This window comes from Micropterus salmoides, unplaced genomic scaffold (genome assembly GCF_014851395.1).
Source record: "Micropterus salmoides isolate LMB-PRFRI ecotype aquatic unplaced genomic scaffold, ASM1485139v1 Ms_hic_scaffold_18, whole genome shotgun sequence".
NCBI classification, from domain to species: domain Eukaryota; kingdom Metazoa; phylum Chordata; class Actinopteri; order Centrarchiformes; family Centrarchidae; genus Micropterus; species Micropterus salmoides.
In genome coordinates, this window is record NW_024040928.1 from 9,998,137 (window position 1) to 10,010,321 (window position 12,185).

Genomic DNA, 12,185 nt, shown 5'->3' on the forward strand with positions numbered 1-12,185 from the left:
AATAAGTGCTTCTGAAATGTCAACATTTTCTTTAGTATGAGATGAAGACATATGCTGTTTGAAGCCCAACTCACACTGCTGAGGATGTTCTGAGCATGAGTTTGTGTCCAATCGTTCATGTGCCACAGTCGAATGGTGTTGTCAGCTGAACAACTAAGGAATGCGCCTGATGACAAACCAGCACCTAATTCCCCAGGAACATCTGGGAACATCTGACGAAGAACGAGAGAGAAGGTGTTTAGTTGGGTGTGGGTTCAGGGAATATTATATGAGGCTAAATAGTATGGATTTATAAAATACCCATGCTGTGCCGTAGATTGACATTCACTATGGAGCATTATACTGAATTGTAATCATTAGCTTTGGTACTTTTCCATTTCAAATGCTGTGAAAATGGTAATTTTGAATGAACAAGGCGAGCAAAGACAATCACTCACAATTATAGTCAGAGTTCTATCTATAATGCAATTTTACAATGCAGTATGAATTGCCTTTTATGGTCTATTATTTGCAAATTCAACCCCCACACATGTGAGTAATAGAACAATATTAATATATAGCTAATTATAAATATGAATATATTACATTCATTCACATAACATTCAACAAAATACAATAATATTATCCATTGGTGTCACCGGCTGGTTTTAAACACACCATGTGTGTCACTATGGTTAAAGAGATATGTATCGTTCACTGCCTCCTCGCCTGTTTACCTCCAGGTCCCCGACACAGGCAGCATGGAAGAGGGCAGAGTGCACCTTCCCCACCCTGTTGACATCTCTCACATCCCACACATACACACTGTGGTCGCTATATACACAGCTGAGCCAGTGGCTGACGGGATCAAAGATAACAGCAACAGTGTCTGGGTAACGGGCGTCAGTCTTGGTGGAAAACAGGTGGCTGATGGGAAAGAGATTGGAAAACATTTTTAAAGACCATGGGTTAACAGCAATAGATGGTTTCTTAAAAACATATATATCTTACTAATATCTCTGTCTGGACTTAGAATGTGGTACAATTTAGAAACCTAAGCTTAAAATACGGCACTACATACCACATTGTAGCATGTGATATCACTTCAAAATACACCTTGTGGCATACATAATAATTATCTTCAATTTACCATATCATATAATAACATTTTCTTTTGTAGCAATTCAGTAAGTTTATGATATTTTTCTTGATATCTGTACACTATCTGATATTGACTGTCAGTGTGCGCACCCTGTCCAGCGTCTCCGCAGATAACAGGGAAGATATTTGTCTGCCAGTCACAGGTGCTGCTACTGCAGCCAAAGCTGAACAGAGTACGTGAAATATTCATATAACATCCACATCAGGATCGCCACAGCCAGCCTGGCGTTACAACCCTTTGCTACTGGTTTACCCCTGAGAAACAAGCGGTAGTGATCTGCCAAACAACAACAACATTGAAATCACTTCAGTACCAAGGAGAGCTTACACCACAAGTCTGAATTTATCAATAAAGAAGATTTTACACTATAAAACCAGAAACATAAAACACCACCCTCACTGTCAACAACTTGACTACACTAGACAGAATCAGACATCAGCAGTTTTGTGAGCTTATCCCCCATGCTTGGCAGAACAGTATTGCAGCCACAAATCCACAGTACTAAACTAGTTTGTCTGTTCCCTGTCACTCCCACAAACACAGAGAAACACACACAAAAAACCACAACACTGTAGGAATCTAACAATGCCACCAGAATAGAGAGATATATGAAAACAGCAGATGCGGAACCCACTGCATGATAATAAATCAGATTTTTAAATAGATGTTTTGCCATAGAGAATACAGAAGTGAGTGTTTTAAATCAAATTAAATTTATGGTAAAAAAAAGTAGGCTGTTGATGAGTCCTTCCCCTCTGTACAACCAACTATAGATTTTGACTCTAGCTTCCACAGGAATAAGAAACATTTAGTGAGTTATTCAGAGTGTGAAATTGTGCCACTTGAGACAAGAAGCACTATAAATAGCGAGCATTTGATCCTGAACGGATTCCTGCCAAAGAAAAAGGATGTGTTACTCCGGAGTCCCTCCTTACCTGGCATCCGTGATGGCTGAGACGTCAGAGCCGAGGGGGTGCGGCCGCGGCAGCGTGCAGACAAAGTGCAGGTCAACAGGGCTGAAGGCTCGCACTGTTCCATCAGCACAGCCGCAGAAGATCATATCCTCAGACAGAGACAGAGACTGGGCCATGACCGTCTACAATGCAGGACACAACACAACAGGCACATCAGCTCATTTCACAGCTCTGTCATTTATAGACGGGTAAAATCCATCCCTGCACACAAAATAAATTATAATTAAGTGAAGATGACTCCACAACAAGCCGTGCCTGTTAGTAATGATAAAGGCTACAGATGGTTGCAGTGGAACATAAATGCGTCCTTCCTGGAACACTTCCAAACACGTCCTGTACTTGTCCTCATCCCTGTTGCTAATCTGTCTTTGATCCTCTGATAGAAGGCAGGACACGCACACACCTTCATCTTAACCTCTTGATTAAACACCACAGCTGGAAACTGACCATAAACACAGTGGTAGATTATTTAAACATTAAACCATTAGCATCCCTCTGATATGGCAAAATAATGTTTAAGGTTAAAAGTAGTGGTAGCAGTGGAGCCCAGGCAACCTTGTCAGTGTTGGATACTTCCTGTGTGGGTCACTCACCCGTAGGTCCACCCATTTGTCCAGCATCCTCTTGCTGTTAAACTCACACAGCAGGCCAGAGGAGGTAATGCAGAAGATGGAGTCAGATGTAGAGCCCCGTCCACAGGCCACATCACAGAAGAAGTTGTTTCTAAGCTCTCCCAAGAGCCCTGAGCGGCCCAGCAGAGGGACAGGAGCACTGGCCTAAATACCACAGAGGGGTGAGCGTTAGCTGACGTCGCTCAGACTGGAGGCCGACATTTTTCCTCCATTCCTGTGGGATTCTCACGGGATGGAAGTAAATTTCACTAATCATCAAAGGACTGGGACGGGACAGGAAGGCAATCACAGGTCTGTTTTTATAAATAAATATGCTGTTCTACTATGAGTAAACACTATTTTCAATTTTTTTTTTTATGCGAATGAAATGGGATGTGAGTCATTCTCGCGGGATTGGAAATTTTTTGGGATTTTTTTTTTACTCTGTCATGGGACATTCTCATGTCAACCTCTAGCTCGGACTAAAGTGTTTAAAGCAGAATACATTTACATTTAAAATGTAGTAATATCTGTGTATGTTGACATTACATCCCCATTCTGTCTTTTTGACATCTGTGCATCTGTGAAACAGGAACTGCGACAAAACCGAACTCATGTTAACAGTGTTTGTTTTTCTAGTCTGGACAATTTTCAAGACAATTTCATACTGTGTCAAAATGTTTGATAAAAAAAGCTTTTTTTCTGAAGGTAGAAAAAGAAATCCAACTTCAAGCAGTACTAAAGGGAAGTTTGCTGCTTATATGACTGATGTAACTTTATGAAATGAATACCTTGCTGGCCTTGCAGTGGTCCAGATACCAGAATTTGACATGTCTGTTCCCCACAGTCACAAAGTAGGAGCTGTCCTCAGAGAAAGACACACCTGTCACCTTACTGGACACCTTGTTGGCCGCCACTACTACATCTTTCTGCAAGAGAACAATACAACAAAACATGTTAATATTAACCTTCTATGAGCTTAGGCACATTTATACTGAACAGAGCCAGGTAAGCTGTTTCTTCCTGTAAGCTAAGCTAACCAGCTGCTGAGGGCAGTTTCAATCTTCTCACCTAAGTGTGGAACTATTCCTTTAACTTAACAAGAATCGTGTAGGTGAAAGGTAGAAGCTAAGTGTGTTCTTGCTTGCACCAGTATCATAAACTCAAGCGAGCATTGCCATGGAGCAGACACCATCAGCCTTAGCAAGAGGCGGTATCTGTGGGCTAATTCAGAGTGAGATGTACCTTCCACGCCCAGACGTTGACCATCATGTCATGCTGGTTTCCCACACTGACAATGTATTTGCTGTTGGGGGAGAAAGCCACACAGGAGACGCCATATTTGTGCGACTGGAGCTCTGCCACCTGCCTTCGTTCTGACACGTCCCAAAGTCTCACCGCTGGAAGGTGACCACTCTGGTTGAAAGGAAAGAGGGATGTGGAGGGGGAGTGAGTAATTAAAAAAGAAAAAGTTGTTGATTTTTATTAAAGAAAGGGCTCATTCTTGTGTCTCAGTGCTGTATTTCATTAGTTTTTTTTGTCTCTAGTCTTTAAATCCACTGGAACAGGCAACAGGCACCTGTCAATCCAGTCCATCCAGCTCTCTGAGAGATTATCCTCTCTGTCCTCTGACCTTTGCTCACTGTATACAGTTACTCATCCCTCGGCCTGTTTACATAATTCTCTCTCAAGTGTCAAAAGGTCAGCAGACTATTTGTGTAGTCTCTTATTTTAATGTGGTAGAATGACCTCTCTAAGGTAAGAGTTAATAGGTGAGCGGCAAGGCAGCCTGAAGGACACTGATAATGGATGACATTCAACTAAAGGCTGAGCTGCATACAAAGGAGACGGAAAGAAAAAAGAAAGACAAAGAAAAAAGAAGTCCATGTCTGTCGGTGTGTCCTTGATGTAAATTAGCTTCTTTTTAGTGAATGACTGTGTGTGAGAGACATTCGGGAATGTATTAAACTCGTCTCTTCTATTAAGACTTTTAGGAAATCCTCTGACAGATCTGTGATCCTCTCAGCTTTGATCGCAGAAACGAAACAGGCTAAAAGAGAACCGGAATAATTTTGCTTGCTGACTCTAATATTAACATTTGGCTTGGAAGATTGACCTGTAAAGATACATTTAGTAGTTTAATATTAAAAATCAGTTTAATCGATTTCAAGAAATTAAACACAGCACGACGGCAAGTCTGCAAAGTTTGGCATTTCGTTCCTTTTAAATTTCAGCAGAACGGCCTATTCTCATTGTATCTGGCCTTTTGAACTTTGCTCTCTGCCGTCATGGCAACTACTGCATGCTCATCCACTTACACAGAGAAGTCTTTAATCGGCTTTGAGTAGCTGGGGCACATTAAGATAGTTTGTTGTGTTGAGGCACACGCTGTAACTACAACATAACTGCATACTCTTTGACTGACACATTACAGTGGAACACGAGTGAACTTCCACACTAAGGCCCACATGGTGACTATTAACAGATTACTGTGGGCCTACAGTACATCCTGCTGAGATATCCTCAGTGACACATGCTCACTCCTGTGGACAGCATTTGTGTGCATTTAAACAGTGTGGCATCCAAATGCAAAACGAAATAAGGCAAGATGTTGAATTCATGTGAAAAACAGATAACTGCCTGAGCTAAAGACTACGACGGATTGACAGTGAGATGACTCACCTCTCCTGTGACCAAGTACTTGCCATCAGGGGAGAAGGACAGAGCTGTGATGGTCTTTCTGTGAAAAGTATAATAAATAAATAATTAAAGGCAGCTCAGTTTGACTCATGTTTAGGTAGTTTTGACAGTTTCATGGTTAAATGCAGATTATATTTGTGTTCAACTCACCTTGAAGTGATAATGTGGTGCTGTCTGTTCTTTTTGGGGTTCAGTAGGACCACCACACACCTACATGAGGAAAATAAGAATCAAACTTTGACATATGAGTTATGTTTATGATATAAACCAATAATAGGCTACACGTACATATTTACATTGGAACAGAACTCATGTTTGGTATGTATTATACTGAGGTAATAGTAGGAAAATTTCAAGTGTTTGAAGGTGGGACATACAAGGTTGAACCCAATTAAAGAATTTATGAACTTTAAAACTACGTAGAGGGGAATTTAATTTTAATGGAATAGTTTGACATTTTGGAAAACTTCTTGCACTTTCTGTACCCAGAGTTACACGAGAGATCAATACTAATCTCATGTCTGTGTGCTAAATATGAAGCTGCAGCCAGTTAGCTTAGCTAGCATAAAGACTGGAAAGAGAAAGAAACAGTTAAGGTTTAACAAAATCTGTCTACCATAAAACAACTAAACAAACAAGATATGACGTGTTTCTTTGTAGCTTTAAGGGTGCAGATAGGCAGATTTTGTTACTTTTGAACAAAGGCAGGCTAGCAGTTTCAACATGTTTATAGTCTTTATGCTAAGCTAATCTAATCGGCTTCAGTCAGCTTCATATTTAAGTGGCGTCAACCTTGTGTATTTCCCAAATGTTAAACTAATCTTTTAAGGAGAACATTCTTAAAAACCATGACAAAATATGAAATACAAACTGCATGGAAAGGAGGAATTACAGTATCTCACAAAAGTGAGTACACCCCTCACATTTATGTAAATATTTGATTATATCTTTTCATGAGACAACACTGAAGAAATGACACTTTTCTATAATGTAAAGTAGTGGTGTCCAGCTTTTATAACAGTGTAAATTTGCTGGACCCTCAAACTGACACATCACACAGCCATTATTTTCCAGTGCTGCCTTGACCTTCTTGGGCATGCAGTTCACCGGAGCTTCACAGGCCACTGGAGTCCTCTCTCACTCCTCCATGACGACGTCACAGAGCTGGTGGATGTCAGAGACCTTGTGCTCCTCCACCTTCCGTTTGAGGATGCCCTACAGATGCTCAATAGGGTTTAGGTCTGGAGACATGCTTGGCAAGTCCATCACCTTTACACTCAGCTTCTTTAACGAGGCAGTGGTCGTCTTGGAGATGTGTTTGGGATCGTTATCATGTTGGAATACTGCCCTGTGACCCAGTCTCCGAAGGATCATGCTCTGCTTCAGTTTGTCACAGTATATGTTGGCATTCATGGTTCCCTCAATGAACTGTAGCTCCCCAGTGCCGACAGCACTCATGCAGTCCCAGACCATGACACTCCCACCACCATGCTTGACTGCAGGCAAGACACACTTGTCTTTGTACTCCTCACCTGGTTGCCGCCACACACGCTTGACCAAATAAGTTTATTTTGGTCTCATCAGACCACAGGACATGGTTCCAGTAATCCATGTCCTGTGGTCTGCTTGTCTTCAGCAAACTGTTTGCGTGCTTTCTTGTGCATCATCTTTAGAAGAGGCTTCCTTCTGGGACGACAGCCGTGCAGACCAATTTGATGCAGTGTGCGGTGTATGGTCTGAGCACTGACAGACTGACGCCCCCTTCAGCCTCTGCAGCAATGCTGGCAGCACTCATACGTCTATTTCTCAAAGACAACCTCTGTTTATGACGCTGGGCATGTGCACTCATCTTCTTTGGTCGACCACAGCAAGATCTGTTCTGAGTGGAACCTGTTCTGTTGAACTGCTATATGGTCTTTGCCACTGTGCTGCAGCTCACTTTCAGGGTCTTGGAAATCTTCTTATAGCATAAGCCATCTTTATGTAGAGCAACAATTCTTTTTTTCAGATCCTCAGAGAGTTCTTTGCCATGAGGTGCCATGTTGAACTCCCAGTGACCAGTATGAGGGAGTGTGAGAGTGATAACACCAAATTTAACACACCTGCTCCCCATTCACATCTGAGACCTTGTAACACTAACAAGTCACATGACACCGGGGAGGGAAAATGGCTAATTGGGCCCAATGTGGACATTTTCACTTAGGGGTGTACTTACCCCCGCGACCCTGTACGCAGGATAAGCATTGACGATGGATGGATGGATGGATGGATGGGTGTACTCACTTTTGTTGCCAGCGGTTTAGACATTAATGGCTGTGTGATGTGTTATTTTGAGGGGACAGCAAATTTATACAGGCTGTACACTCACTACTTTACATTGTAGAAATCATTTTCACAGTCATTTCTTCATTGTATCACATGAAAAAGATATAATCAAATATTTACAAAAATATGAGGGGTGTTCTCACTTTTGTGAGATACTGTAAACTCTCACTGGTAAAAAACACAACATTAAACACCTAATGTTTGCAGTGGTGATTAGAATGCTTCAAAATAAGTCCTGTCTTGCTTCATGAAGTGTGTTATTTTGACTTATATGTATCCACCTTTTATGTAATTATTGTTTTCCATATCCAAATAATACAGCCATAACCATATTGTTTCCTTCTAATAAAACTTCCTCTTTACATTCTGTTCAAGAGCAGCACAGAGATCAGCGATCCACTGAGCCTGTTCTTTCTCTCCGTGCCAGGAAACTGCATTTCTGGAACCACAGCTTGTGCAGATTTAAAGTGAAGACGGCAGGTGGATTGCCAGACTGTGCACAAATTTGAGAAGTATAAAGCTTGCTATAATGGCACTCAGAACCAGACAAACACACACGTCGCCCACACATGTACACAGAAATGCCCATGCACAGACGCACAATCTCTCAAACACTCAATCACCAACCAACACTCCTTGATGCAACAAAACTGTAAACAGCCAATGACCCTCTTAGCATTAACGCAGCTTTGTTGGAAGATTTGAGAACAACACAAAAGAGGCTCAGTGCACTGTTTCTTTTACAGAGTCGCGGGACACCGCATGCTTGTTTTGAAACCCTGCTTTCACCCTGGTGGTGCAGCAGCTCCGAGACCCCCGAGCATCGCCACTGTAGAGCTAAATCCTCCAACCTTCAGTTCACACGTCACTTTTTTGTTGTTGTTATTCTGCACTGAGCAAGTTAACACAGCCAGTGTCACTGTTTGAATAGAATTATTAATACTACACAACGCTCTTTACATCAGCATATCTCTGAGAGAGTCAAGAGAAGCCTCCCTGAGGATAAGATAAAAAGAAGCTTTGGAGTTTCCCTCATGAAAAAGCCTCTCCTCCTCATTTCCTCTGAGATAGTGCAGAGATAACGCACACGCACACAAATTTGCACACTAAGCATCTACGTGAGGTAGATATGAAGAGGAAGCTGCGAGTGCATGAAGTGTTGATAAGTCAAAGGTCAGATGTCGAGATAAGGATGCAGAAATGGTCGCCCTCCCTCCTCTTACCCTGCAGGATAAGCCACTAGTCCAGATCGGGGGTCACAGGCAAGACCACTGTTTCCTGTAGCGGTGATTCCCAGCACCTTCTCCAAAGTCACCTGGAGAGACACAAAGCAGGAGCGATACATACCAAACTCAAACCAGCAGTGATGTAACTAAGCGCCATTGTCAATTAATCAAAGACAGAATTGGTTTGGTTACAAAATGTGAAGACGAGGGCTAAGAGTCAACTAATGTGTCAACTTTAGTTAAAATAATTTACACTAAAGTTTAACTTTCAGGTCCCTTTTAAGATACAAAAAACCCCAGTTTTCTCAATTTTCAATCTGCAATGTGACAGCGGCCAGATGTAAAGGACAGAAAATAATGTTGATTTATTAGTTAGTCAGCTTGCGCATTGTTCTTTGTCTACTTATTTTCTCTGTGATAAACAGTTGTGTCTTGCATTGACGAGGCTCACATGCAGCAGGGGTTCATTTCCATAAACAACAACCTTGAAACCAAAGTATATTATGATTTCATCTTTTGGCTATAAGAGGTGTTTAAAACAAAATGTAGAAGATCAGCTTTAACTAAGTGATTAAACAGAAGATGTGACAGAAGGCAAGTCTATCTTGGGAATTATTAAGCAGCTGTTAAGTGTCTGGAGTAATATGAATGGACCACAGTCTACTAACACATCTGAAACAATAACAGCACATTATAAAAAGCACAGTCAGACAATGGCAAGTTAGTAATCAGAAACACAGCCAAACTTTTGTGAGCTTTGGGTTTCTAGTCAGTCTCATATATTGAAGTTATATCACTTTCTAATAAGGTCCCTTTAATTAGCTAAAGGATGGAACTACTGGCTTTAATGGTTAATAAACAATTTACCAGCCTTAATAGATGAGTTATAAAACCACTCATAAGATCAAATTTTGGGTTGCCAGGTTGTGAAAATGTGTTGTGCTGGTGTTTATGCTTTCTATTTGGTAATAATGCAATTATACATCTTCATTATTATTCATTATTCATCGGTCCACTCAAAAATTTCTCACAAAAACCCAAATGTTGTTTTCATCAATGGTTTATAAATAATCTACTGCATGAATCTCAGGTAAATTATTTATTAACCATTAATAAAGCCATTGGTTACAACTTTATAAAGGGTGCCCCGTTGTTCAGTTGAAGGCTACTTTTGTCCAAGGGGACACCATTAGATGAACCTGTAGGCTACTTTTAAAGACAGACGTGTGGATAAATACCTTGCTGGAGAGGCTCTCTTTCCTGTTCTTCTTGTGCTTGGTTGCTGGAGAACGCAGCAAATTCCTGATGCGACTTTTAATCGTGAACCCGTCTCCTGGCATTTTGCGTGCAGTCCGGCTGCCCGGACAGCTACTGACCATCCACTGTGACAAGCCACCAGCTCAAGTGTGCATGCAGTACAGGCTGCAGCAGTGAATGAGAGCCTTTAATGATCCTCCTACCACTGCACGCCAGAGACAAACTAGAGGTTTACAAAGTCGGACAGTGTTCCTGCTGACTTTTTGCGGACATGTGGACGCTAATCTCCTGAGTGGGTTTGCTGTCTTCTGCCGCCTGTCGCTTCACATCAAGCACTTCTCCCACAGCGTCCCACCACTTCTGGACTGATGTCTCCTTGTCTCAACGCTGCGAAATCCATTGACTGGGGGTGGCTGGCTGGGTGAGAGGTCGGGGGGCTCAGCTTTTTGCCTGCATCACTAGTTTAATCTCAACCTGTACCGGTCTCATGATTACATCAATGATTGCTTTTGTTGCTGTTGAAGGCTACCTAATTGATTTAATAGGATTAGAGAGAGCGAGAGACAGACAGCGTGGGCAGACTTGAAGCTGAATGGCGGATGTGTGTGCACAGTTCTTTAGTTACTGATTGGGCGATAAAACCCATCTTTTATGCCTAATGGTCCATTTGTTCTTTATATGCATAGTTGCTCCACTTACAATGATATTCAGTTTTCAATACAGACCACGCCCCGTGATGACGCAAGACCAGTCTCAACACAATCTCAGATGGTAAACTTTTAAAGCGTAGTTCACACTGCATGCTTTTAAGACCGATTCGGCGACCGTCGGGCTGTGATCAGGTGTAAATCAGCGATCGATCAGCGGTCGCCAGTCGTTATGTGTGAACTACTCAACCACCTATCAAGGAACCAACTGGTATCTCCTGTTGGCCCTCAAAACGGCTCCCCGACACATTTCAGACACATCACCGACGCCAGCCAGATAGGCCTATCTGTAGCCTACACAGAGTTGTTAATAACCCCCTGTACAGTTAATGCAATCCAGTCCAACAGCCCTGTAACATCTAATCATGTTTTTGTGAGTTTTGATTTTGACCTTCTATCAGAAATGTTGTGGCTGGAAGTTGTCCACTCCCAGTCAGGCGAAATAATTGTGCTATTACAAAGATGATGTGCCTAGTTGCCCCACATTTGAGGCTTCAGCAGTCTGAGTAAGTCAAATCAAGTCGGTATCTTCCAAATTTCTATCTCTTTGGCATAAAATGCCCTCTCATACTAGCATACGATAAACTTTGAAACATATTTTTCCACAAAACAAGAATTATAGTTTACCCCACATCACTAATGTAAGTGTAATATATAAAACTGCAGTAAGGGTCGATGTGGTCTTTAGGTTCGACCTTTTAATAATAGTCTATGGATTTGACTCAGTTTTTCCTCAAATGAAACCTTTTCATGCCAGACTGCATGTTTTAGCGCATTTCAGGGAAATAGTGCATTCCTGCTGACCCATTTCTAGCATACCACTGTGCTTTGAATGCACATTTTTCACTCTACTTTTCCTACATTGCAGGCAGGCAATGATTCAAACTTAAGTAATCCATCAGAGCTGACATGTGTGCTTTAGCTGCTGTCACTTAGGCCAGGTTAACTGTGGAGCCAAAATAACGCAAGACTGTTGATATGGTCTACTGAGAGCAACGGAGTGCGTTTTGTCCACTGGAAATACACTTACTGTTGCTGTTGAGGACAGTAATTACAGGAGGGATTGGTTTAAAATGTGTATGCAGTGTTACCTGAAATAAATTGTAAATAATTGCATTGTTAAAAAGATAAATTCTGTGTAACACAACTGGGTAATTCTCTTCAGGATGCAAGTGTTCTACTAAATAAACAATTTTTGATCTCTATTTGCACAAAAACAGCTAAATTCTGTGTCTCAAAAACAT

The 12,185-nt window shown here is 41.6% G+C and overlaps 1 protein-coding gene across 2 annotated transcripts in view; it reads right to left on the reverse strand.

The window, feature by feature from the left end:
• The window catches only part of LOC119908439 (mitogen-activated protein kinase-binding protein 1-like), a 25,377-nt gene extending 14,598 nt beyond the window's left edge, over nucleotides 1-10,779 (reverse strand). The window contains exons 1-10 of one of the 2 annotated variants that reach the window (XM_038726127.1): nucleotides 10,216-10,779; nucleotides 8,975-9,066; nucleotides 5,577-5,636; nucleotides 5,409-5,466; nucleotides 3,972-4,142; nucleotides 3,518-3,655; nucleotides 2,709-2,891; nucleotides 2,077-2,237; nucleotides 717-906; nucleotides 75-212 (exon numbers count right to left, since the gene is read on the reverse strand). In XM_038726127.1, the coding sequence (XP_038582055.1) occupies nucleotides 75-212; nucleotides 717-906; nucleotides 2,077-2,237; nucleotides 2,709-2,891; nucleotides 3,518-3,655; nucleotides 3,972-4,142; nucleotides 5,409-5,466; nucleotides 5,577-5,636; nucleotides 8,975-9,066; nucleotides 10,216-10,356 (1,332 nt within the window). In that variant the 5' untranslated portion in view covers nucleotides 10,357-10,779. The remainder of the gene's footprint in view (nucleotides 1-74; nucleotides 213-716; nucleotides 907-2,076; nucleotides 2,238-2,708; nucleotides 2,892-3,517; nucleotides 3,656-3,971; nucleotides 4,143-5,408; nucleotides 5,467-5,576; nucleotides 5,637-8,974; nucleotides 9,067-10,215) is intronic. The other variant, XM_038726126.1, reaches the window with a different exon arrangement.
• Between the last annotated feature and the right edge of the window lie 1,406 nt (nucleotides 10,780-12,185).